A 25,252-nucleotide genomic window follows, 5' to 3' on the forward strand; every position below is an offset into this window, starting at 1 on the left:
ACTGAACCTCTCCCTTGCTTCTGACAGGACGGCTCGCACTTCTGAGGCTTCCAACGTTACACCAAAAGTGGGCCTGCCTAAGTGATACATACCTTATTTACCAATGGGAACCTATGATATCTCCTACATGGACAACTCGGGTATCATTTGTTGTTTCAAGTGGTTGGGAGGTTCGATGATGCCATGCGAAATTCCTAGACCTGGGGTCCTCTCTGTTGCATCATTCCACCCTCCCATAACATGCATCTCAATTGGATGCCTTCTCGGTATGCACATCGCTGTCATCTACTGGCAGATCTTCTCTGACCACTTCTGATCTCCCAAGGCCAGAAAGTACCTCTTCTCATTCTTCCAATGTGAATGATTAGCAGGTTATTGCCTGCACTAGATGAAGACCACGATCCAGCACAAGCGATGGAACTGCATAGCCTTCGCAGTCCGAGGTGAGCCCGAACACTACAGTCTGACAGGGTATCTCTGACAGCAAATATGAGCCTCGGCCACCCCAGAAAACCTCCCCCTGAGCCGATTATCTGCTGCCAAAACACCTGATGGCAAATTTACTGCGTGCCGCGTATACCGGCATTTCCCCTCATCCCTGTAGAATCCATATGACCAGGCGTGTTGCTGAGTAATAGTCATGTTTGAGTACGATCTGTAATGGGCATTTGCTTGGTCCTCGACTATTTGTAGAAGGGCACTCAAACGTTGCCTGTCCTCAGGCCTGGCATTCTCGGTCAACCCAGTGCATAATCTTGTCTGACTTGTCCCATCTTCAATGACCTTGCTAGCATCTGGCCCATATAGTTTTGATTATTCATGCTCGCCTATAAAAATGGCAGAGACCAAATGTAAAAAGGACAAACTCAGTTACCAACACGAGGTGTTAATTGCAGAAACATATCACTCTTATAAATCAGTCACAATTGCTGCAGACTTTCTACTCCACACTCACGGCCCTTTTAAATTGTACATGAACCTGAAAACCAATCGTAGCAGGATTACTACAGACCAAATTCACAGTTCATTAGCCATAATCTTTTAAAAAATCAATTTTGTCTACAAAATGCACAATCAGCATTTACAATAAATGTACTATCATGGAACACGCTATTAAAAGGAACATGGAGAGGTTCACAGCAGGATCTCACCCAGTGCAAATTACAAAAAGCTGCCCTCAGCCGAACAGCACACTGTCATCTTCTAGCCTTCTCCCATCCAGGCCAGATTAGGGACAGGGCCAGGCTCTCATCCTTGCCCATCCTATCTTCTCTGTGCACTAGGCGTAACAAACCTACGTTCCAACTTAGTTACCAGGGTAGGTAGGAGGGAAGAAAATAACGCAGCCATCCCAACATGGAAATATCGTGAAACCCACAAACGCCCCTCCCCCAGGCAATACTATTGAGGATCACAACATTATGCTTCCGAGCAGCACTGAAACCTGATTACTAACCGCGTACCACCTCAGCAGATGCTGTGTTGCCCACAGGACACCATCCTCTGCAGAAACAGGCAAAGCAACTCCAAACGGAGTAAAAGCTGTGGAGCTCCTGAAGCTTTCGTATGCAAAGTAGTCTAAGTCATCACATACCAACTGTTCTCCAAATGCCAGCTGAATATCCTTCTTCCTGGATTAATGGATGATTTAATGCCATCACTGCAAAACTCGGCTGCTAACTAAGTACTCATTGTGGGACTCGAACGTAGGGTTAGAGGATCCCTTGTTTAAAGCCAGAACCAGAGGAGATCAGCAACACGTCAAATGTGGGCTTCTCCCAACTATGTAGGGCTTCACACCCAGGGCTCTCCACACCCTGGATATCCTTTTCACCCATGATACCTTCCATGACACCATATCATGTAAACTATTCTGGTCAGACCCCTTGTTAATTATTGGTCTCCTGACCACACCCACACACTATCCTCCTATAAACCACACCGCTAAAGATGCAACCGTTAATCGAAGCAGTTTCAATGAATTCAGGTTACTACAATTTTATTCCTTCAAAATTGGCATATTGTTTTTACAGCCCTCCTCTGTGATAATTTGGTAGGGGTCCCTTCACACTGCACTCTCTGGGTCCCCCCACACCCTACCCCCTCTAACCCTTTCCTTGACCGCCATGTATGCTTTGTGGCAGTTTCATTTGGAGTCCTGTTTCGAAATTAGGGAGTTTTCATAACCTTTTCGTAAAAAGAACATACTTCCACAAGCATTATTTCTAGATCGTGGAATAAAAGCTCACAGGAGGCCCCTGAAAAAACCTTGACTTGCCCCCATTCATGCGGCACAGCCCTGAACACAAAATCTCTACTGTACAAACGTTGCACAAAAACTGGACATGCTCTTGTTACATGAGCCTCTCCAGTTCACAAAAGACTTAAGTCGGAACAAAAAGTAACCAATAAATGGTATGCAAAGGCGCTGACAGACATGTGGAGGCAAGGTAGCGAGCTAAAAATAGATATGGAAGAAATTCAACCTGGATCCTGACAAAAGGGCATGTGGAATCCAGGCCAAGCAATCTGGAGTAGGAAAAGAGACCACTGCCTTAACCGGAGCAAAGAGAGAAGCGACAAGACGGCGAAGTATTCAAATTCTACAATAAACTCGCCTTAGCAACAAGGATATGTGAGCCCATCCCAAATGCTAGTAGATCAAACTCCACATTAGCTAGCCATGCCATTCCTCTTCTAGCTTCCTAAAGCCCTAGAATTCCTCTGTATGCTCTTCCTTTCTCATCACTAACCTGAGCTTGTTGAGGGTGATGATGCCATGCCATGTGTTCTACTTAAAGTCCAAGCACCTTCACTGGCTCCCTGCTTGACCGCTTTCTGCAATGTATCCTTGCCTTAAAGAGCCATACCCAACAACAGCCACCTAGCCAATATTTGCCCTATTGTAAACCTCCACTCTGAGACAAAAAAACAGAAATGGTAATCATCTTCTACCTTGGGAGTGCAGCGAGCACAGGCGCCTGCTGCATGCAACCATTTGGGATTTAGATCACCCAGGCAGAGCAAATGCTGAACATCCAAGACAAGCTACTTCAGAAAGGTCCACGGATGATAACCAACCAGCAGTTCTCCTCCTCAATAAAGTTGCAGCCTAGGATATGTTGGACAATGGTATCATTCCTTATGGACTCCTGTTCACCATGGGCATCACTGGAAAGGCTGGGGGATGGTTTGTTTCACTCTGCCCATATCTTTCCTGTCTGTTCCCTCCATTTCCTCTAGCACAAGCACTTTGGGTTTGATTTCAGAAGGCAAAGACCACTTGTCTCAAGGCTGGGGATTGGACCCCTTAAAGCAGGATTTCATTTGTCCAATCACCTGTGGAGTTTACCTCTTAAAAGAAGGGGTCACCGACTTCTTCTCTGATTCACTTTGGAACAACCACCTATGGAAGAATTGATTGGACCTCTGGTGATAGAGTTGATCCTTCTAAAGTTCTCAGCCAGAGGTGAAGACTGAGTGTTCAGGGCAGAGGCAAGCTCTGCTCTCAAACCATCCCCAGGGCACATGGGGGGAGGCCTGCCTCTCTGTCAGCCACAATGGTGTCCATGACCTCACCATGTTGAAGGACCCCTGCAGTTGTGTATCAGCGTCCCTCGTATTTGGGAGCCAAATAACAAGGCCTAATGTTCTCTTTGAGTCCCTGGATTGGGACTCGCAGCAACCTGAGAGCCGAGACAACCAGGATCCCTGTATTTTTGCTGTCGAACCGATTTGAGATGTGATTCGAACGTTTTCAACCCAGTCGAACCAATAGGACTCTCCAGTGCTCTGTTCAACACTCGCCTGACCTACGAACTGCTGTGTTGTGCATTTCGAACCACTTTGTCGCTGCACTGAACCCACAGAGCAGATCGCTGCCTCAGCTTGAACATGAAGTCTTTGCTACGCCCGCACCTTTTGAACTGCTCTTCGAAACAAAAATATCCTTGTTGCTGATCTTCAGCCCTCATCGAACTGTGACCTTCGAACACTGCACCAGACCACCCAAATGTGAACTTCACATCCAGCCACCAGCAAGAGCTGACCCTGGTGACCCTCCCGATCTGCACTCCTTTGAGCACACTTTTGAGTCGTAGCTAACTTCAGTTCTATTCCATTGCATACCTAGGAAAGCCTGTCCCCCATTGGCCTGAACAACCGCTCTTTGCCAGACCTCAACTCGAACAAATGAAAGCATTGCGGCACAAATCGACCTGACCCAGTCCTTACAAAACAATTCAAACCGACTCAACATAGAGTTGCGGCCTTGTCGAAGCGCACCTCGGATCATCGGGATCACAGCAGTGAACCATCAACCAACCTTGACTCGAACAGCTGGAGGGTCACACGCTGACCCTAACCATCAGTTACCAAGCCTCAAATTGGACCTGATCTTCAAACCGGCGCTGGTGAGCCATCTGAACTGCATCACTTGAACCCCGCCCTCAAACTGATCTTGCCTACCGTTTCAGACCAGCACGATGCCCGATACCCGCTTGGGGTAGCATGAATCGCTGCACCTGAACTTGGCTGGACCTGCTCACACAGCACCAAGAAGCCTGGTTCGACACTGTTGAACTGTCAAGAACCGCAGAAAGGTATTATTGACTGCTAACTGCCCGCTTGGTCCATCATTGGCCCATACATGCTTTTGGTTTCTATTTAGTTATTTTTGCATATTGTGTGTTTTAATTAAAGTGTATGTATATATATATATATATATATATATATATATATATATATATATATATATATATATATATATACACATACACACGTTTGTTGGACAGTTCTCTGTTTGGACTGTCATTCTTCAGTGTTTGGGCTGCTACTGAATCACATTTGCATCCTCCTCGGCCCACGTTACCGCTAAAGGCGAAGGAGGTATATCTCTTAACTGTGCCTGTTTTACCTTTATGGTTGTGGTGGCTCTTAGTTTGCAGAAGTGTGAGAGCTGAGTTGGTGCGTTAGCCTCTACTCATCCGTGTACTCCTGCAGGGCACAACGGTAGCTCTGAAACACCGGTGTAGGAGCGCGATAGAAATAAAAAATCAATCAATGGTGAAGTGCCATATTGCAGTTACTTATTTTCTGTGGAGCACATTTCCTAAACACAAACTCATTTGGGGAGTTTCAACTGTGAAACTCGAAATATGGGTGGTAAAACGTCTGCTATTGTGAAACACGGGGGGCCTTATTTAAAACGCGTTTTACAGTGGGATTCATCCTGCCATTGTAAAACGCTTTTGTAAATCAGGCACTGGATGTTTTTAACCCTCTGCAAAACTCATAATGAAACCCAAAGACTGTGTGATGAAAAGTCCCGCCCCATTTTGGTTATCACCCGGTATACTTAAACTTTTATACAGTAGTGCATTTAATCACACAATCGTCTTGACACCTTTCCTCTCAATGTATGTTCATAAAATCGTATCTCACCTGCTACAAGTATCGGTGATGATCACACTTTAGGGACAAGTGACATCCCAAGCGGTACATGAAAAAAGAGCTTTATTTAAATTCGATTTTCGCTCCGTGGTTACATCTTAATTTCAAAATGTCAACCAAGAGTGTCCCGCATGTACTCGTGCACAAATTCGCGCGGTTCGTGTGCTGTGTCCTTTTCCCTTCGTGCAGTCTTCGAGTATGGAGGGCCATCTACTGGTCAAACATTATATCGACGTAGCTATGCTCCGAGTTTGTTTGTCATGATTGTATTATGTATTACCCCATTAGACACAGATTAAAACTCCAATGACAAGTAAAGGGTTGCCAGGACTCCGTGATGGATTGCATCCATGCTCATCCGCTTTCCTTGTACCACGCCTGAAGCCGCTCTGTCGTCTTGAATGCATTTCCTAAAATGTCGGCCTAAATACGTGGACATCCTTGCAAATTGTTAAAAAAAAATGTCTTGATTGAGCTATGGAACAGTGCATAGGGCCAGAGGCTGTCCCGAAAAAGCTGGGAAGATCTTGCAAAAATGGGAAACTGCTCAGTGATCTGCCTAACTTGCCGAGCCTGATTAATGCATACACCTAAGTATTATGATGTTGCGGATGCGAACACATATATTGTGTATATGGAGCAGGTTGCGCGGATCCAACAACCTGTGTAGTATTGTTATTGTTTGACTCCTTTGGAGTCCGCTGTTGTAATGTATATCATAAAACCAATAAAATGTGTTACAAAAAAAAAGAAAAATGTCTTGATTGGGTGAGGGTCATAAGCTGGTGCAGGGGTATTTCTGGCCTGGACAGAGTGGCGTGAGAGATCATCATTCATTTTGTATTATTATTATTATTATTATTATACAGGTACATAGCTTCAGGAAGCAGCCGAGCGTTTTCCAAGTCATAGAGGAAAGGACCCTGTGAGGGAAGGGCAACACAAGGAAGGCGTAGCTAACCAGGGGGAAGGGCGAGCAAAAACCAGGGTAGGAAACGGGGTGGGGGGGAGACTCAGGAGCCGACCACCCAGTCTCGGGTCAGGTGGGGAGTGGAGGGTTGTGGAGAGTCTTGAGCTCCTTGCTGAATTGTACCAGCTTCAGGAGGTAATCCAAATGTCTCTAGGACACCGGCCGTGTTTTCCCAAAATTATGAAAAATGCAGCTGTTAGCTAGTGGGCAGGGATGTTCCTTACTCTTGCTCCCTGGCCTGGGACCTGCCAGCCTTCTAGTACATAAGGCGCACTTAAGGAACTGCCACACCTGTCATGGTGTTCTCACCACGTGGGCCTCTAATGTGTGTCTTTCCTTTCTCCTGGCAGGACTTTGACATTGATATTGTTGCAGTCGTGAATGATACCGTTGGCACAATGATGACATGTGGATACGATGATCACAATTGCGAACTAGGACTTATTGTGGGTAAGGCACTGTATTGCTTTCACGTGCTAAGTCGACTATAGCCATCAGGCATTTCGCAAGAGTTCTTTTCCCATTAATGGTTGGATAGAATCCTTTTCTTTTTTTATTTTATTATAAATGTGATTTAGTTTAAACATTAAACTTTAAATGTACATTCATTTCTTAACATAAAATCCATCATTAAACACAATTTATTTTCGTGCAAAACTAAAAACATGTAAAAAAAAAAAAGAAAATCAAGTAATGAATTAAACCAACTATGTCCCTTTGCTAAAACCAAATACATATCAGACTGCGAGCAATTATATTCGATTCTTATCTCATGCAAGTTCTTTCTCACTACAGTGGACTACGCGTTCACATTGACCTACAGGCTTCCAGTCTTCAAGAATTCCTTACATGTCATAAAAAAGAGGACGAATAGCAGCTAAATGCTGTGATGGAGGGAGTACAAAGGAAGAAGGAAGGGGAGGGGGAATCTAAGTCCCGTAATCGAGTAAAATTGGCCCCTGACGTCACCATCAGGCGGAAATTGTACCCCTGGCGGTACTCGATACTGGGCTAATGGGGGTTCGCTTAAACTAACAGCCACAGTTTACTTGTATTGAGATGCCCAACATTGTTTCAATTTCCAGCCAGACGTTATACAGGGCAGTGGACAATTGAATGCTTGTTATATTGGTGCAATAAAGCCAGAAAGACAGCTCCCCAATTATTTCTGGGTTATGGACATAATGGCCAAGATAACGCACATAAGTTTGCGACAATATACCACATTCCATCAACAAATGTTTAGCCGTACCCTTTTCTACAAATCTAATAAGGCACTTGCTTGGCCAATGGAATGGGAACGGGTACTGCTTTGCTTTGGTCATTGTTAGTGCAGCCTGGCGCACCTGCTGAGTGGAGATATTGACATTGTTGTGTTTAGGTGCTGACGGGCACCGGAACCCTAAGTACTTGTCTTGTGGTTGTGCCTGAGGAAGCTTCCGGCACTGAATTGATTCGATCATGCGCGCATGCGCGACTGTGAGGTCAAGGTGTTGGCTTGGTTCTTTCCTCTCACCAGCGGCTTCTTGCGTCTGTTCTGCTTTACGTCCTGTTGGTGAACTCTGCATAGCTGCTGAATTACCTCTGTGGTCTGTTTTTCCAGTACGGCCTGAACTCAAATGTGGATAACACTTACTTACACAGCACACTTGCAAATGTTGTAAGGCTCTGAAAACAAAGCTATGTGCAGCTGTGTCCAGTAAAGTTGCTCTGCCGTGAATCAGCTTTGACAATGTACAGGACAGAATAGATTTATAGTCTATTGACATATTGGCACCACAGTCTGCACACTGTTCTCCCCACAGCTTAAAATTCAAATGTTGCACATTCAAGTTTTATTTTGTTGTACAAGTGACACAGATCCTTCTCTTTAAAGACTATGGCATTCACCTGTCGGCTGCTTTGCTGCCTTTCTGGTCGGGCACAGACGTTTATCCGGAAAGTGGTCAGCAGTTTTTAAAGACATTTATTTTCCATTATTTTGTACAACAAATCACTGCTAAATTTAAGGAGAAGCAGCACATCTAGAAGGTCGGGGTAATTTTAAACTCTGAGCTCTGCAGAGACTAGTATTACAGGTGTAAATATGAATTAATGTATCTAAAAAGTTACTGCAGAAAGAAAGATAGCATGGTGTGGAGGAAAGACAGTAACGAGGGGAAACCAAAAGCCCCCCTGGGCTTGGCCCATGCAACTAATGAAACTTCTCTGAGAACATCTGACCGGTGCTATCTTCCCACTGGCTCAGCTCAAATTACAGGCTGCCAATATTTGGAACTTTTAAATGATACGAGAATGGCCCTAGGTTTAGCTCTGTACACATCACAGTAAATCATTTGGACTTAAGCTGCTTTATATTTATGACTTTACAGCATCCAATTGTTAGTCGGCTGGTAAAACAGAATAATCCAACCGCCAATATGTAATTCCTTTGTGCCTAGACAAGCCTTTGGGCTTTGCAGTTATCTGGATTAACGTGATACTTGCGCTGGCTAGTCACTTTGATGCTGTTAAGGTCAGGTGTGCCAAGTGAGAACTGTAGAATATGAACTCCATTTCCTGAGGCAGTAGGTGTTTAAGGGTAGTGGACACTGCAATGCCGTTCAACGTGCACATTCCTTAGCTTTCCGAAAGCAATGGTGCCTAAGAGCTGCTGGTGGGTCAGACTGCACAGCAGAAATTATATCTGAGTTTAGATCTAAATTGGGCTGATCCAGAGCACTAACCTTTGTGGGGGGCAGACACACCTAGGTAGAAACCACTAACACCACTTTTTAAGGCTGCTGGGGTTTCATGAAAGTAAGGCTGTTGGGCAGGCTTAACTTTCATGCAGACTCTTTTCACTAGGGCTCCAGAAATGTAAAATACTCGCATTTCCCCCCAGTTGATGGACACCTGTCACTCCTCTGTTCGAAGCAGGCAGCTCACTGTTTCTTGAACAGGGCCTATTTTTAGCTGAGAGGGAAACGCCTTTTTTCCGCAGTCCTAAGTGTATAGCAGACTTCCACGTGGCTCAGGAAATATAGCGCCTTTATAGTACATTGTACCCCAGAAGAACAAAATGGCCATCACAAATGTATCCACAATTGTTGTGATCTTTGAATGAGAGTGCTGCCATTGTTATTGTAGTGGTGCTTAATATTTTGATTATTTATTTAAACTTATGTACCGCACTGGTCCTACCCAAAGGGTCTCGGAGTTCTTCAAAAGTTCAAATGGAGGAGGTGAAAAAGAAGTTATACTTTTTCAGAACAGGGTAGAATATCAAGATAGATGAAGGTTATCAGTGGCGGAGGTACGGCTGGATTAGGTTTATTTATTTGTGCATTTATAGCAGCGCTCACAGCCCGTGTAGGCATCAAGGCGCTAGTTACAGACAGATAAAGACAGGAACACGGTGGGGGAAAGAGATATGTTATTCAGAGGTTAGTGATGGAAGGAGAGGCAGAGATGTGGGGGTGGGGAGCTTCCAGTTTCTGGGTGCTCAATTGATCAAGGCTGCTTTGTGTGTGTAGGTTAACAGTGTAGGAGATATTGGTTGGCTTGTCTGGTGTATGTCTTGGTGATGGACTCAGGCTTATTGTGGAGGTAGAATTGTGTTTTGGGACTGATGACCTTATATACGATGGAGAATCCCTTGAAAGCAAATATGTGGTATGGGAAGCTGGGAGAGAGCTGGGGTGAGGAGTGTTTGGGTACATGAGAACCAGTCTTGCTGCTGCGCTCTGTATGTCTTGGAGAGGGCGAGTGTTGTTGAGTTGTCCAGTGAGGGTTGCAACACTTTAGTCCAGCTTGAAGGGGACGAGGGCCTGGACTGGGGGTATGGAAGTTGTCAAGAAGGCAGTGTGAGAGCAGTATGTTCCGTGTTATTTGTGGAGTGGTCTTTTCGTACGAGCCTACAAACCTTTCTTTGCCGTCTGCTTTTGGAGGAGGCGTAATTCAGTGGCAGAGTCAGCACAAGACTACAAAATCACACTGCAAGCGCAGAGCAGGTGCAGTGTGCAGTGTGTTCCGTGTTCAGTGGACAGCTGGACGGCGGGTCGCTTGAACAGAGACAGTATTTTTCAGCCCATATTTATTTTATGATGATCTTGGAGGAATTACCTCTCGCTGTATTGTTTATTTGCAACTAAAGTCCCCTGACATTACATGGCAGCGCTAAGGGAGCAACTAGTCCTAAAAAAAGAGAGAAACAAGACCTTAACACCGAAGCACAACCTAAGATCACTGGCTTCTATCAATTAACATCAATGGGAGTTGGAGCTGAGGGTGAATTGCCCCCCCGCCTCCCCTCCACACCCCACTTTGTAGTCCTGGAAGTCATCCGGAGAAAACCATCTTCATATCTCCTCACATTGACAACAACAATTCATTACTTAATTTATGCCTAGGCTTGTAACATAACTCACTTGGGGGAGCTGATTCACAGTTAAACACATCAGTAGGATTCGATAATATTATCGGAACACATTTGTCTGTTGGCCCCAGTTTGCAGCGACTGGTCTCCTCTATCGAATCCTCAGATACCGATAGTGACTCTGATGATATGTCTGATTTTGAGAACGACCTTCTTACAATCTAATAAAGATACCTCATCCACACTTACGCTGAATGCTGTGGCTGCCACCCGTGATGCCCTATTTACTCTCGGTTCTAGAATGGTGGCAGAGCGGATTGAGGGCCTCATCACGAGTTTGGCGGTAACCCTTAAATCTGGCAGTAGCGCTATTACCGCCGGATTTAAGGGGCCGCCAAATCAGGGCTTCGGCGGATTTCTCCCCAGCTCTGAGCTGGGGGGGAAATCTGCCGAAAATTCGTGCTCATACCGCCGGCGGGAAATCCGCTGGCAGTATGAGCGCGAAAATTCCCCATTGAGCCCAATGGGAAATGGGGCATTCCCGAATGGGCTCAGTGGGGAATGGTGACTTCCATTACCGCCAAACCGCCCGGCGCTAATAGCAATTAATAGCGCCGGGCGGTTTGGCGGTAGGGCAGATAGCGCCAGCGCTATTAGCGCCGGCGATACCGCCCAACTCGTGATGAGGCCCTGAGTCTAAAATTATTTTAGCAAAAGTCGTAGATATAATACTTGGCTGCAATGCAGAGCTTCTTGAACAATCATCAGTACATGATGAAAGTTTTGATAATACTCCCCCTGAAATGATTGTAATACCTTTGCAAAAGGCAGTAACTTGGCAAAGCATTATGAACTTTATACAGCAAGCAACAATAGCAATATTTGCCTTTGAATTCCCTGAAGCAAGTGTCTACACATGATTTCTATGAATTGTCATTTGGAGAGAGAGGCCATGGTGGCAGCTGTACAATCGACGCCGCCTTCAAAAATATGGAAAAGGAGGTGTCCTAGTCACCTAGGGGACAGGGCTAAATCTTTAGAAAACAGGCAGAAAATGACTTTTTTCCAATGTGTCCAGCAACGCGAAGTTGGATATTTCTTCAAAATGCACCTCCACTCCAAAAGCTTGTACTAGAAGATTAGACAACGGCACAGTGAGGCAGCTTTACTTGCGTGGTGCCCTGGATAAATGGCTCGCTTCTGACCCGGTCACTACCCCTTTGACCACAGTGGCGACGGCAGTGGCACAAGTCCCTCACCTGCCTGATTTGACATCTGTTGCTGGGTATTGATAGCCTGAAGACCAAGTTGCAAATGATGCATAGCGATTACATTGTGCTATAGATTCCCAGCACACTTCCATACCCGTCTCAATTAGTTCTGATCATATAGTATCTCATGTACCATTGTGCTATAGATTCCCAGCACACTTCCATACCCGTCTCAATTAGTTCTGATCATATAGTATCTCATGTACCATTTTGCTATAGATTCCCAGCACACTTCCATACCTGTCTCAATTAGTTCTGATCATATAGTATCTCATGTACCATTGTGCTATAGATTCCCAGCACACTTCCATACCCGTCTCAATTAGTTCTGATCATATAGTATCTCATGTACCATTGTGCTATAGATTCCCAGCACACTTCCATACCCGTCTCAATTAGTTCTGATCATATAGTATCTCATGTACCATTGTGCTATAGATTCCCAGCACACTTCCATACCCGTCTCAATTAGTTCTGATCATATAGTATCTGATGTACAAGATCTTGATTTTTCACACACTCAACACTTCCTGCTTCCTCTTGTGAACTGGCCGAATGTGGATATGGTTCTGAAAAAGAAAACAATAGCGTGGGATATAGACCATAATCTGTACAATCTATCTAGCAAAACTAATGATTGCTCATATAGTACCCACAGTTTTAGGCCTCAACAACCATGTACTTGTTTAATTAAGCTGTGTTCAGTACAATTAAGAAGATTATAACATACCTACGTGTTAACATTTTGCCTACTCAAGAGCATATAGGGAGCTGGATGAAAACACTGTATAGTGATAGACTATGCCAGTTATGTGTCATGACTGTCGAGACTACTTGACACATCTTAATTGGCTGCCAGAAACGAAGGAATTGTTATTTGAAGGGATATTCTGACTTCATATCCACCTCTGATTCTATTGAGATCGACCAGTTTGAGTAGTGTCTATGGAGCGGAAGCCGTAGTGATCACTGTAGCATGTTTGGAAGAAAGCCCAACATCTCCTTAACCGACCTTGAGTAATATACATTATAGAGAAAGTTCTCTAGTTGTTTTGAGGTACATATTCTTGGTTGGGTGGTTTTATAAATTTTATATGTAGCTAACTTAATATTACAAAGGCACTTTATCCCCCTGCCCGGTGTATGTCTCTTGTATGTGCGTGTTAAATGTAAAACAAACAGCGTACTGTAATAACATGAGGCAGCTGGCGGTGGTAATTTATCTTACCCTATGTAACTTTAACATCTTTTATTCTCCTTGATATGTTGCATTGGTAGGCTTATTTAGATCTGAATTTTGTCATATTGTTTCATTATAAAATCAGCTCTGGGTTTTTAAGATACTATTAACAAATTGATAATATTATTGTGTTCCAAACTTTGTTGCTTTGGTCTTTTAATCATGAAATGTGTTTTAGACGAGCAATCATTTTGATTATATTTATACATGTCTTTTTATATGTGTAATTGTATGTTTTATTGACATTAACAAGGTGCTAAAAGGTTTTTGTTTAACCAAATGCATAATAAAAAAATAATTAAAAAGTATATGTCTTACTTAGGAGGTATAGATGTAGGTTACATGTTTTAATTGAAGCTATGTGGTTTGTGAAAGATAGGCAGGGTCGATGGTGAAACCTAGGGACTTTACTTGTGTGTAGAGGGATGCCTGTTGATTTTCTTTGGTGAGTTCATTGAATCAGGGGGTGAGGTTGGGTTATTGTCTAGGGGTAGAGGAGTAGGTATTTAGTTTCAGATGGGTTCCATTTTAGGTAGTGGGTGGCCATCCAGGTGGTTATTTTGGAGGGACAGTTTTTGATAATGTGGCGTTCTGAGGGAGAGGAAATCTTGAAGTAAATGTATATGTCTGTGTCAGTGGTCGAAGTGGGTGGGAGCGGGGCTCCTTTACTTTTTTATTTTTCTATTTAAAGTTTTATCGTTCCTATACTTTTATTTAAAAAAATAAACTGTTCCGGATTGGTTTAGTTTTAAAATAAAAAATGTAGGAAGAGGAGGCCACCAGGGGGCGCACAGGCGATGGCTGCCTGAAGATACTGCTCCTGCCGAAACTGGGCCGTGTTGACGGATTGAGCCCCCCTGTACCCCCCCACAAAACATCTGCGGTTCTCAGTGACGGTGAACCCTGGGGGACCCCCCCCCCCCGGGCGAAAGAGCAATGCCGAAAGACCCTCGGATGCCCAAGAACTAGAGAATCCACAAGAGGCCCCGCCGACCTCCGGAGCTGCGCGGGGAGTCGTGGTACGCAGTAGCTGTTGAGGCCTGCAAGCGCACCTGACCTCTCCACCCTACCCTGCTCACAGAGCACGCCGGCGCTCTGGCGGGGACTCCACCGTCGGGGCCCCGCGGCACAGGAGGACGGTACCAGCACGGAGCGGAAGCCCCAGGCAGCGGCGACTCGAGCCGCGGACCCGGACCCGCCAGAGGAGAGGCGGCCCGCTTGACCTGAGCTCCCTAACACGGAGTCGAACAACAGGGGCGCCGAGGCCCTGTCCAGCGGACCCTGGCGAGGGCCATCAGAGCGGTGTTCAGCGGACAACAGCGGGACCCGGCTGGTGAGGAAGGTGAGAGACTTATACAGGTGGTGGCCCCTGGGCTCCTTCCCAGGGCGAGTGCCCGCCTGGAGACGAACTCTGAAGAAATCATGGCCGATAGTACCTAACCAGCACGCCGTGGACGCTGCGCCCCCCTTCCCCGGGGGCCTAGCCTGGACCCTCATCCGATCACAATTTGATACACATCGTCGCCACCTCCCCACCACAGGGACAGACGACCACAAGCAGCGGTAAAACGGCGTGTAGAGTGTGAGGCCCCCTCCGGAGGCCAGTGGGGCGTGTGCCCACTCAAAGATAGCTCCCCACGGAGTGGTTTTGCCCGAAGGAGAGAGGGCAGTCTCCCAGCAGGGTCATCGCTCTTGGCCCCCGAGGACCACCGGCCGGAGGGAGAGAAAGGGAGATCGGATGAGCTGGCGCCAAACCCTCCAGGAGTACCGCTACCAGGACCCCAGAAGGGAGATTAGCGGCCTGGATCGGACGACTAGAATGTCCCAGCCCGAGACCTCGCCCCCACCCTTACAATGGAAAAGGGCTTTGCCTCGGTCCTGCAGGAGATCAGAGACATGCGGGCGGACATTGCCCAAAAAATGGAGAACATGGACCGTAGGGTGGACAAGGTCGAGGACAGACTGTTGCAGCTGGAGACCAACCAGTCCTCAGCAAAACCCAAGAGATGGACATGTCCCTGAGAATAGCTGCTCTAGAAAAAAGAGACGAGGCGAGGGCCAGGCAAATGGACGACTTCGAAAATAGGGAACGGAGGAACAACCTCAGAATTTTTGGGGTGCCGGAGTCGGAGGGAGAAACGGAAAGCGAATTGAACCGGGTGGTGAGGGACATCATCACCCTCCTTTTCTCGGATGAGATGACGACCAAACCAACGTTCGATCGGGTCCACAGAGCGGGGGGCAGAGCTGGGGGCCCCCGGTCAATTCTGGTCCACTTTCATTACTACACCGAGAAAGCGAAGGTTCTGGAGGCCAGAAAGACACGGGAAAAACCAATAACAATGCACAAGTGTCCATTTTCCAGGACCTCTTTTCATATACGCTGGCCAAACGCAGGATGTGCCGCCCTCTAACACAAATGCTAAAAGAGAAGGGGGTGCACTATAAGATGGGGGTACCCCTTCTCCCTCTCGTTCGAGTACGAGGGTCAACGGACGACCCTGATTACAGAGCAGGACATAAGGGGAGCCATCCAAGAGTATGTGTCGCACCCGTCCCTGCGGAGAGAACCCACGTATTCGCAGCGGAAGGAGCTAGGGAACGCAGGCCACAAGGAGAGAGGAGAAAGAAGACGGGTCCACGGAAATTTAAGAAACTGAACCCGCCGTCTCCGACGACGGACAGGAAGGACGCCGACCCCGGACACGGAGGAGCGGGCTGGTCGGGCCTGGGGTAGTCTGGTAGCTGGAAAACCAATCTGGAAGTGAAAAAGGGTACGGGGAAACCGGGCAAAGAACTTAATTCACGCTCACAGCGTCCGGCCTGGCTCAAAGACGAGTTGACTTCCAGGACCACAGGGTCCAAGGACGTAAGGGGCCTCCCAGAACAGCAAGTATGTCGGTTACCTGGGGGAGGGGGCTTGGTGGGGGGGCAGGGGGAGGAAAAGGGGGGGGCTCAAGGAGGAGTGATTTCCGACATTAGCCCAGCCGGAGGTGGTAGGCTGGTGGTCCGGCCAATTACCAGCAATGGTGGAACTATTTGGCTGGACACCGGGGTGGGGGGTGGGGGTTGGGGGTTGAAGAAATAGTTGGGGTTGTTCAGTTCCGAGGGGGGACCAGGGGGCAGTTGGGGACAGGTTTAAGGCCCACCTGGGGGGCAGGGGGAGGGGGCAAGGGAGATCAGGTTATAACACAAAAGGAGCTGGAAAGGAAAAGTGCCATGAGTCAGCTATCCAGTAAGATGTCCATCCTAGACAATGGCTGAGGATCTGCCTGCCCTGGGCATGGGTTCCCTTAATGTGCGGGGGTTGAACACCCCAACCAAGAGATCCTTAGTCTGCAGGGGATTCAGGAGGGCAAAGCTTGACCTGCTCTTTCTTCAGGAAACACACTGGGCTCGGGGGAAGGAACCGAAATTGCGAGGGGGCGGGATCGGGGAGGTCCTCAGCGCATCCCACAGAACCAAGAAAAGGGGGGGTAGCCATACTGCTAGCAAGAGATGTTGGCTTTGAAGTGGAAGCCACAGTGAAGGACCCAGAGGGCCGATATCTGCTGGCAAAGGGCTCTTTGCGGGGCTCCCCTCCTGACTCTGGCAGTTGTGTACGGCCCCAATGAAGGCCAGGCGCAATTCTGGGAGGGAGTGAAGGACAGATTGAAATTGTTTGTTCACGGGATGTTGGTGGTGGGGGGGGATTTCAAAATGGTCCTAGACCCAACCGCGAATAGAAAACACTTGGGGCCCCAGCCCACTAGGGCTGCAGATGAAACCATGGCCCGTACATTCCAGTGGGTCAACACGGAGCTGGGCCTGGTGGACACCATTCCGACTCCCAGGACAGGGCTCCCCTCCTTCACATACTATTCAGCAATCCACACATCATACTCCCGATAACACTACATCCTGGTAGACAAACCCCTTCTTCCACATGTCTCTGGCCACAGGGTTGACCCGGTTCCTTGGTCCGACCACGACTTGGTCCGTACCACCATAGTAGGGGGATGGCGGAGTGGCAGTAGAGGGCGATGGAAATGTAATGACTCCCTGCTGAAGGACGAAGTTCTAGCACAGGAAGTGCAGGACGCCATCTCGGAGTACTTCGAGTTGAACGACAATGAGGAGATGGGCACACACGTGCTGTGGGACGCCTTTAAGGCGACCTTACGGGGTGTCCTCATTAGAATGGGAGCCCAGAAAAAGAGGGAGAGGGAGGCCCAGGAAAAGTCCCTGAGGGAAAAGATAGCCCAACTCCAGCCAGGTGACCTCCCGGAGGCTCCCCTGGAAAGGGATCAGATTGCCTCCCTAGAAAACTACAAACTCCAGTTGAAAGACCTCCTGTTACAAAAGACCGAGCGGAGCCTCCAACTAGTGAAACAGAAAAATTATGAGAAGGGGGACAGAGCTGACAAAATCCTGGCCTGGAAACTCAGAGAGATTCAAAGGAACAGAACAGTGAAGGCAGTGAAGAATGATCGGGGATCATTAGATCACGACACCTCAAACATTGGAGCAGCCTTTCGCCGTTATTATGAAAAGTTATACTCGTCAGAATATGACGGGGATGACACTCAGATTGAGGGTTTCCTGGACTCCATCCAGATCCCGTCCTTGACAGGTGAAATGGCGGAGGGTCTAGAGGGCCTGGTGACGGAAGAGGAGGTGGAGCACGCGATCAGTGGGATGAAGGTGGGAACGTCCCCGGGGGAAGACGGCTTCTCCGTGTACTTCTACAAGAGGTTTTTGGGCTATCCTAGCCCCACACCTGGTGAGGGTGTTTAACGGGGTGTTAGAGGGGTGCTCTCTGCCGGATACCATGATGAGGGCCATAATCGTGGTTCTGCCCAAAGAGGGCAAAGACCCCACTGAATGCTCCTCATATCGCCTGATTTCCCTCCTCAATATAGATGTTAAGATCCTGGCCAAGGTGATGGGCAAACGGATGGAGGGGATTATGCCCAAGCTGGTTCACGTGGATCAAGTGGGGTCCATAGGGGGGCAGGCAAGATAGACGATAGACCTAATCCACCGTGCCCAAGAATCGGACCTCGAAGCAAGTCTGCTTTCCCTGGACTCCGAGAAAGCTTTTGACAGGGTAGAGTGGAGGTACATGTGGAGGTACATGCAACTCCTCCTCCGTCGAATGGGCTTCGGGGCTCACATCAGGAACTGGGTTTCCACCCTATACTGGGCCCCAACGGCGAGAGTACAGGTGAATGGAGAACTTTCTGACTCATTCCCTCTCACGCGGGGGACCCGGCAGGGATGCCCACTCTCCCCTTTAATATATGTCCTGACGATGGAGCCCCTGGCAATAGCGGTCCGAGCTTACCCCAACATTAAAGGGATTAAAAGAGGAGAGGTGGAGTTCAAGCTCTCCCTGTTTGCTGACGATATTCTAGCAAACCTGGTGGAGCCCAGCTCCTCGCTTCCTCCCCATCCTGTCCCTGATGACGACCTTTGGGCAATTCTTGGGGCTAAAAATAAACGCATCAAAATCAGTGTTACTCCCTATGAGGGCTCGGGACCTGGGGCTGGACCACCGGAATAGGTGTGCAGGGATTGTGGTGGGGAGGGACTCCATTAGGTACTTGGGCGTGCTCCTCATGAGAGATCTCTCAAAACTGGCTTCGGCGAATTAAGGGCCCATTATGGCGGAGATTAAATCAGATCTGAGGATGTGGGGGGGTATGATCCTATCCTGGTACAGGCGCATGACAGCGGTGAAGATGAACATCCTCCCAAGACTGCTATATCTTTTCACGGCACTCCCAACGGGGGTCCCCGACCAGATGTTTCGAGACCTACAGAGGGCAGTCCGAGAGTTTGTTTGGCAAGGGCGGGACCCGAGGATAGGGAAGGCCATTCTAACGTTACCTAGGGAGGAGGGTGGTTTCGGGCTGCCGGACTTCCTTCTCTACCACCGGGCCGCCCAGCTAAGTGTCCTGTTGGAGCATATGAGGGAGGGGATGGGCACCTATTGGTCTTATCTGGAGGACATGGATACCCACCCTCTGAAAGTACGTGACCTTTTGTGGTTGCCGCGTAAACACATCCCAAATAGACTGCAGACCCACCCAACTCTGGGAATACTTTGGTTAATCTGGAAAGAAGGACCCACAACTGCACACCTCACTTCATGGCCCTCCCCGATGTCTTTGCTCTGGGGCCACCCGCTCAAACTAGGTAGCAGGGGATTCAGGAATGCCCAGTCCTGGTCGGATGGGGGGCTGGAATGGGCGGGGCAACTGTTCAAGGAGGGCGAGTTCCTCGAATACGAGGAGCTGCGAGATGCGCTTAGGCGGGGGTCTCTTTCAGTCTTTTAATATTTGCGCCTGAAGGGCATCCTCGGTGACCAGACTTGGGGCCTGAATCTGCGGAGACAGTTGACCTCCTTTGAAAAGTTACTAGACACGGCCACAACAAGGAAGGGGGTCGTATCCAAAATGTACCAAATATTGAACACTGTTAACTTGGAAGGGAGGAGAGGGTTTCGTGGGTTCTGGAATGACTTGGCAGGAGAGGCTCTCTCGGAGGACGCATGGTCCAGGGTGTTTAAAATAGCTTTCCATGGGAACCTGTTCACGTCGGACATGGAGCACAACTTTAAGATATTACAGGGATGGCATAGAGACCCATTGAAGTTATCCAAGATGTTCTCGGGGTGTCCCCCAGATGCCCAAGAGGATGTGGCCAAGTGGGGACGAGGGTGTCACATGTGGTGGTTCTGCCCTAAGGTACAGGGGTTCTGGGAGAAGGTACGGGGATGGATGGCGGAGGTCACCGAGGAACTACTCCCACTCAATCCATTGACGATGTTGTTGGGCCTCCCACCGGAGGAGGCGGAAATATATAGGTACCCAAGAATGTGGGAGACCATGTTGCGAGCAGGAACAGTGGCCCTAGCGCAAAGGTGGAAAAGCCCGGAGACCCCCTCTAAGGAAGACTGGCTAAAAAAACTTAAGAACATGTTCCTCATGGACAAACTGATGGCCATGGTAAACAATGAATCGAGCACCTTCCAGGCAAATTGGTATGGGGTTTACCAGGCATGGGGGTGAGATGCTCACTGACATTATGTGGACAACATGGGGCGTGAGGGCGATGGAGCCCAGAGAGTACTACTCAAGGACAATGGTGTAACCCATGGCCTGGGAGACGGCAGATCCGTCTAGGCCAGCATTTACGGGAACACATAGCACAGCTCCAAGGCACCGAACTATGAGTACTGATGACGACTCCTGCAATTGGTTTTTCGATGGGACACTGATCTGGGGGGAGGAGCGGAGTTGGGGAGGAGGGAGAGGGGCGAGGGAGGGGAAGAAGACCACGGGGGTTTGATGATGATGTTAAATGTGATATTCATATTGCTCCCGGTGTTGTCATTGTTTCTTTTTCTGAAAAATTACCATTAAAAAAGTTAAAAAAAAAAAAAAATGTAGGAAGAATTTGAAACTTGCACTTCAGTGCACTGCACTGAACATTCCCTTAAATAGCAGGTGTTGGTTTGGGGATTTGGATTGTGCGTGGGAGGGGGCGTGGCGATGGAGTTTGTGGGGATCCGGGGCAGGCCAGCAGGGAACATAGTTCCACTACTTTCTTTTTGTACGCCTCGACCACTGGTCTGCGTATTGGTGGAACTGGATGTTGTAACGGCTTAAAGACTGTCCTAGGGATTCAATGTATAGGTTGAGCTGAAGTGGAGATGGAAGATCTGTGTGGTCCCGTATTTGACTGCAGTGGAATTTGATCTCTTTAGGGACATGGAGAAGAAGTTTCCTGTCAATGGGTCAGATGTTAACCGGTGGAAAACAGTACCTGACGGATGCATCCTGTGGGATCGAATGTTTGGGAGGATGGTGTGGTCAATGGGCTGAAAAGCTGCAGAGAAGTCGAGGAGGTCTTGATGGGCTGCCTGCCATTTGTCAGTGATGTTGTGGATGTCATCCAGGATGTGAAATGTTGCAGTCTCGATACTGTGGCCAAGTCAGAAACCTTGCTCGAATGGGTTAAGCAGGTTGTTTGTAACAAGCAAACTCTGACATCACATAACAACCAAGTGTTCTATTATTTTGGGGAAGTAGGACTGTATTGTGATGGGGACATTGTTTTCAGGGAGTGTGGGTTGCAAAGATAGCTTCTTCAGGAAGGGGAGATTTGTCTTATGTGTGTGTGGGAGGCTGTGTGATTGAAAGGAGCTGATAAGGCTGAGCCAATGAGAATTCAGGGGGGTGATGCATTTTGACTTTAGAGTGCAGAGAGTAGCAGTAGTGTGCCTCAATACATTTGAGCGATCAGTGCTCTTAGTGATCAGTAAGTCGGGAGGCCTGCCCGTATGATTAACAAAAGATTTAATTTTCTGTCGATGCCGATTTTCCATCATCCCTCCCTTCTTTGAGGGCCAGTCAGTGCTGATGTTATTGTGATTAGTGCCTGCTGTCACTGCTGGATCTGTCTGTGTTGGGGGAGGGGTGAAACTCTAGACTGTTGTAAAAAATATATATATATATATATTTATTTTAATTTTTTATAACGACAATCCAACATGGAAAAAAAGGGGGAAAAGACCACCTACAACGTAATCCAAAACAAATAATCAAAGAAAAAATATCCTTGCCCAGATTACAGTCCGCAGCCCCCTCTCCCACCTCCCGCTACCCCTTGCACTAGTGGCTCCGCAGTGCTTGTGTTCATAGGAGGTCTGTTCACTTTCAGTTCAGTCCTTGATAGGTATGATGTTTCATTGGGATCAGGGAGTTGATCTCTGGGGTGAGTTTTGTGATGAGATTGAGTCAGTGGTGGACATCAGGTATGCGATGTAAGGACCCCAGATATCGGGAGGCCGGGCATGGAGAGGTAGTGTTTTCACAAAATTTGTTTGTGTCTTGACAGTATGCCACATCTTTTAGCCAGTTCTGCAGGTTGGGGAGCGGCCCCCGGCCCCATGCCATTGCAACTCTTCTCCGTGCCAGTACCAATAGAAGGTTGGTTAGGTTGCGGCTTTTGGGTCGTATGTGTCGGGTTAGCCCCAGAAGTGCTAGGGTTGGGCCTGGATCTAGCTGGGTTCCGATTATTGCAGAGATCTTTTCTAGTGTTGCGTCCCAGAAACTCGCTATGCCTGGGCATGTCCATGCCAGATGTAGGAAATCTGAGTCGGGTGCTTTGCATCTTGCACATGATGCTGTGTTTGTCTCCCTGTATAAATGGAGTTTGGCCGGTGTATAGTATGTTTGGTGCACAAAGTTAAAATGGATTTTTTTATAACGCGTATTGAGTGATACCTTTTGTGTTTGATACACAATATACGACCATTCTTCATCTGCTATTGAGATGCTGAGAGTTTTTTCCCATCGTTTTTTCGATGCTTGGGGAGTAGGTGCTGTGTCGTCTAGAAGTGACTTGTAGATTTTCGACACTAGTCTCCCCATGCCTTGTGATTGGATTATTCTGTGGAGTAGTTGCCACGTTTGTGGTTGTTGAGCGAACATGGGTAGGATGTTTTGGAGTGTATGTCGTAGCCTGAAGTAGGTGAACAGATCCAGGGCGTTTTCGCTTCCTTTGTCTTTGGCTTGTTGAGGGGTGAAGAATGTGCCGTCTATGAAGAGGTCTTCTAGGGTTTTTATTTGTAGCTTGTCTGTCCAATTTAGGTATGTCCTCTCAGTGGTCAGTGGAAGTCCGGTTATAAATCTTGCAGGGATCAAAGGAGAGAACCTGGTTTGGATGTTACTTCTTTGTGCAATCTTTTTCCAAATGGTGAGTTACGTTGACTATATTGAGTGTGGTATGTGGCTCACGGAGGTTCCCTAGGATTGTGGTCCTGAGTAGGAAGGGGGTTGCCAGCGCTCGTTCGATTTGGACGCGGGGTCTTATAAAGTCTGTGGCGTACCAGTGGCCCAGAAATTGGGCTTGTGCGGCCCAGTAGTATCGCTCTAGGTCTGGCCACCTTTAGTCACTGGTTGAATTAGCGTGGAATAGGCCACTCTTGCTGCCTTGCCTGCCCACATCAGGTCAAGGATCAGGCTCCGGATGTGTTGTAGAAATTGTTGCGATAGTAGAATGGGTATATTCGTGAAAAGGTAGAAGAGCTTAGGGAGAATCACCATTTTAACTAGGGAGACCCTGCCCCACAGGGTGAGTGGGAGGAGTTTCCATCTGTTTATTTTGCTTTGTAGTCCTTCGAGGGTTGTACCATAGTTATCTTGCAAAATATCTGAGTGTGATCTAGACAGAAAGATGCCAAGATACCTGACTTTAGATGTTTGCCAGTTGAGACCGAAGTCGTCTGTGAATGTTGATGTTTTTTCAGTTAGAGGCAATATGATGGATTTGTAGTGGTTAATCTGTAGCCCTGAATATTTGCCGAATTTCATGATGTCGCACATTATGGGATTAAGATTTTCGGCAGGGTTTTGTATGAAAAAGGCTATGTCGTCTGCGTAGAGGGAAGTCACAATTTTGTGGGGTCCGATGGCAAGGCCTCTTTGTAAGTGTCGTGCTCGTATGTCTGATGCTAGTGGCTCCATTACCAGCGCGAATAGGATTTCCGACAATGGGCATCCCTGTCTGGTCCCTCTTTGCAGTCGAATTTCCAAGGATCTGCTGTTTCCCATGATGATCGTGGAGGTTGGATCTTTGTATAACAGGGCTACTAGTTTGAGGAAGTAGCTGCCCAGTCCCATGCGGCTGAGCACTTCGAATAGAAAGGGCCACTCGACTGAGTCGAACGCCTTTTCAGCGTCTAGTAGCATTGCTATTGCCTGGGTCTCGGGGTCGAATGCTGTCATTGCTCCGAACATTCTCGTGATCCCGAAGGAGGTGTTGCGGCCGGGTACAAACCCTGCTTGGTCTGCTAGAACCAGGCCTGGCATGAGTGGGAGAAGACAAGTTATGATTTTAGCAAATATTTTATTGTCTAGATTTAGTAATGAGATCGGTCTGTAGGAGCCGCATTCATCGTGTGCTTTACCTGTTTTGTGAAGAAGGATCATATTAGCTTGACGGAGAGTTTGAGGTAGTGTTCTGGAGTCAATCGTTTCTTCAAACACTTGTAATAGCAATGGAGTTGGGCGTGAGCCTTGCAGAATTCCCCTATTAGACCATCGGGTACAGGGGCTTTGGTGTTGGGGAGACTCTTGATCGGTGTAAGGATTTCCTCGAGGCTGATGGGGGCATTCAATGGCTCTCTCAGCACGGGGTCTGTCCAGTATAGTTTGATGTTTCCTAGGTACTGGGCGAGTTCTGTGGGGTTTGCTGTGTATTTAGTGCTGTATAGGTCTTGATAGTAGATGCGAAACAATTCAACAATTTCCTCCTCTGTGTGGACTAGGTCTCCCTGTTGGTTCCATATCCTTTCTACTTGGGAGTTTTTTTTTCAGCAGCTATTAGTCGTGCCAGTAGGGCACCTGGTTTCTGGCCCTCACCATACTGTCGGACTTTATTACCGCGGGATAGGATTTTTATTTCCCTTTCTGCTGTTGCTCTGAAGTTATCGAGTTCCAGTTTCAGGGCCGTGAGGGTGTTGGAGTGTTGCGATTGAGTATATTACAGCTCCCATTCTTTCAGTTTGATCTCGCTGGTGGCGAGTTCCCTTCTTATAAGTTTCAATATACCTTGTTCTTTTGCTAGACATATACCCCTGATGTAACATTTCAGTGTTTCCCAGACAGTGTTTCTCAGACCGTGCCGGCGGACGTGACGGATGATTGGTTTATTTCTAAGAAGGAGGTTATTTCCTGCAAAGACTTGATCTTGCCATGCACCAGGTTTAAACCTCAATTGGGGTCTATTTTTCTTGATACATTCGAGGGTGACAGCGGAGTGATCTGATAGGGTTATTGGTCGAATTTGGCATTGGCCCCATTGGAATTGGGTTTGCGCTGAGACAAGGAGGTAGTCCAAACTTGAATCTGCGTTGTGCACCCATGAGTGAAAGGAGTACTCCCGTATCTCCCAGTTGGTGTGCCTCCAAA

General features: G+C 47.7%; 1 protein-coding gene across 1 annotated transcript in view; it reads left to right on the top strand.

Moving 5' to 3' along the window:
• Positions 1 to 25,252, top strand: part of LOC138491244 (hexokinase-2) — a 388,662-nt gene that overhangs the window by 199,627 nt on the left and 163,783 nt on the right. The window contains exon 6 of the mRNA XM_069617654.1: positions 6,772 to 6,871. Coding sequence (XP_069473755.1) covers positions 6,772 to 6,871 — 100 coding nt within the window. The remainder of the gene's footprint in view (positions 1 to 6,771; positions 6,872 to 25,252) is intronic.

This window comes from Ambystoma mexicanum, chromosome 10 (genome assembly GCF_040938575.1).
Source record: "Ambystoma mexicanum isolate Mex_15411 chromosome 10, UKY_AmexF1_1, whole genome shotgun sequence".
Taxonomy (NCBI): Eukaryota; Metazoa; Chordata; class Amphibia; order Caudata; family Ambystomatidae; genus Ambystoma; species Ambystoma mexicanum.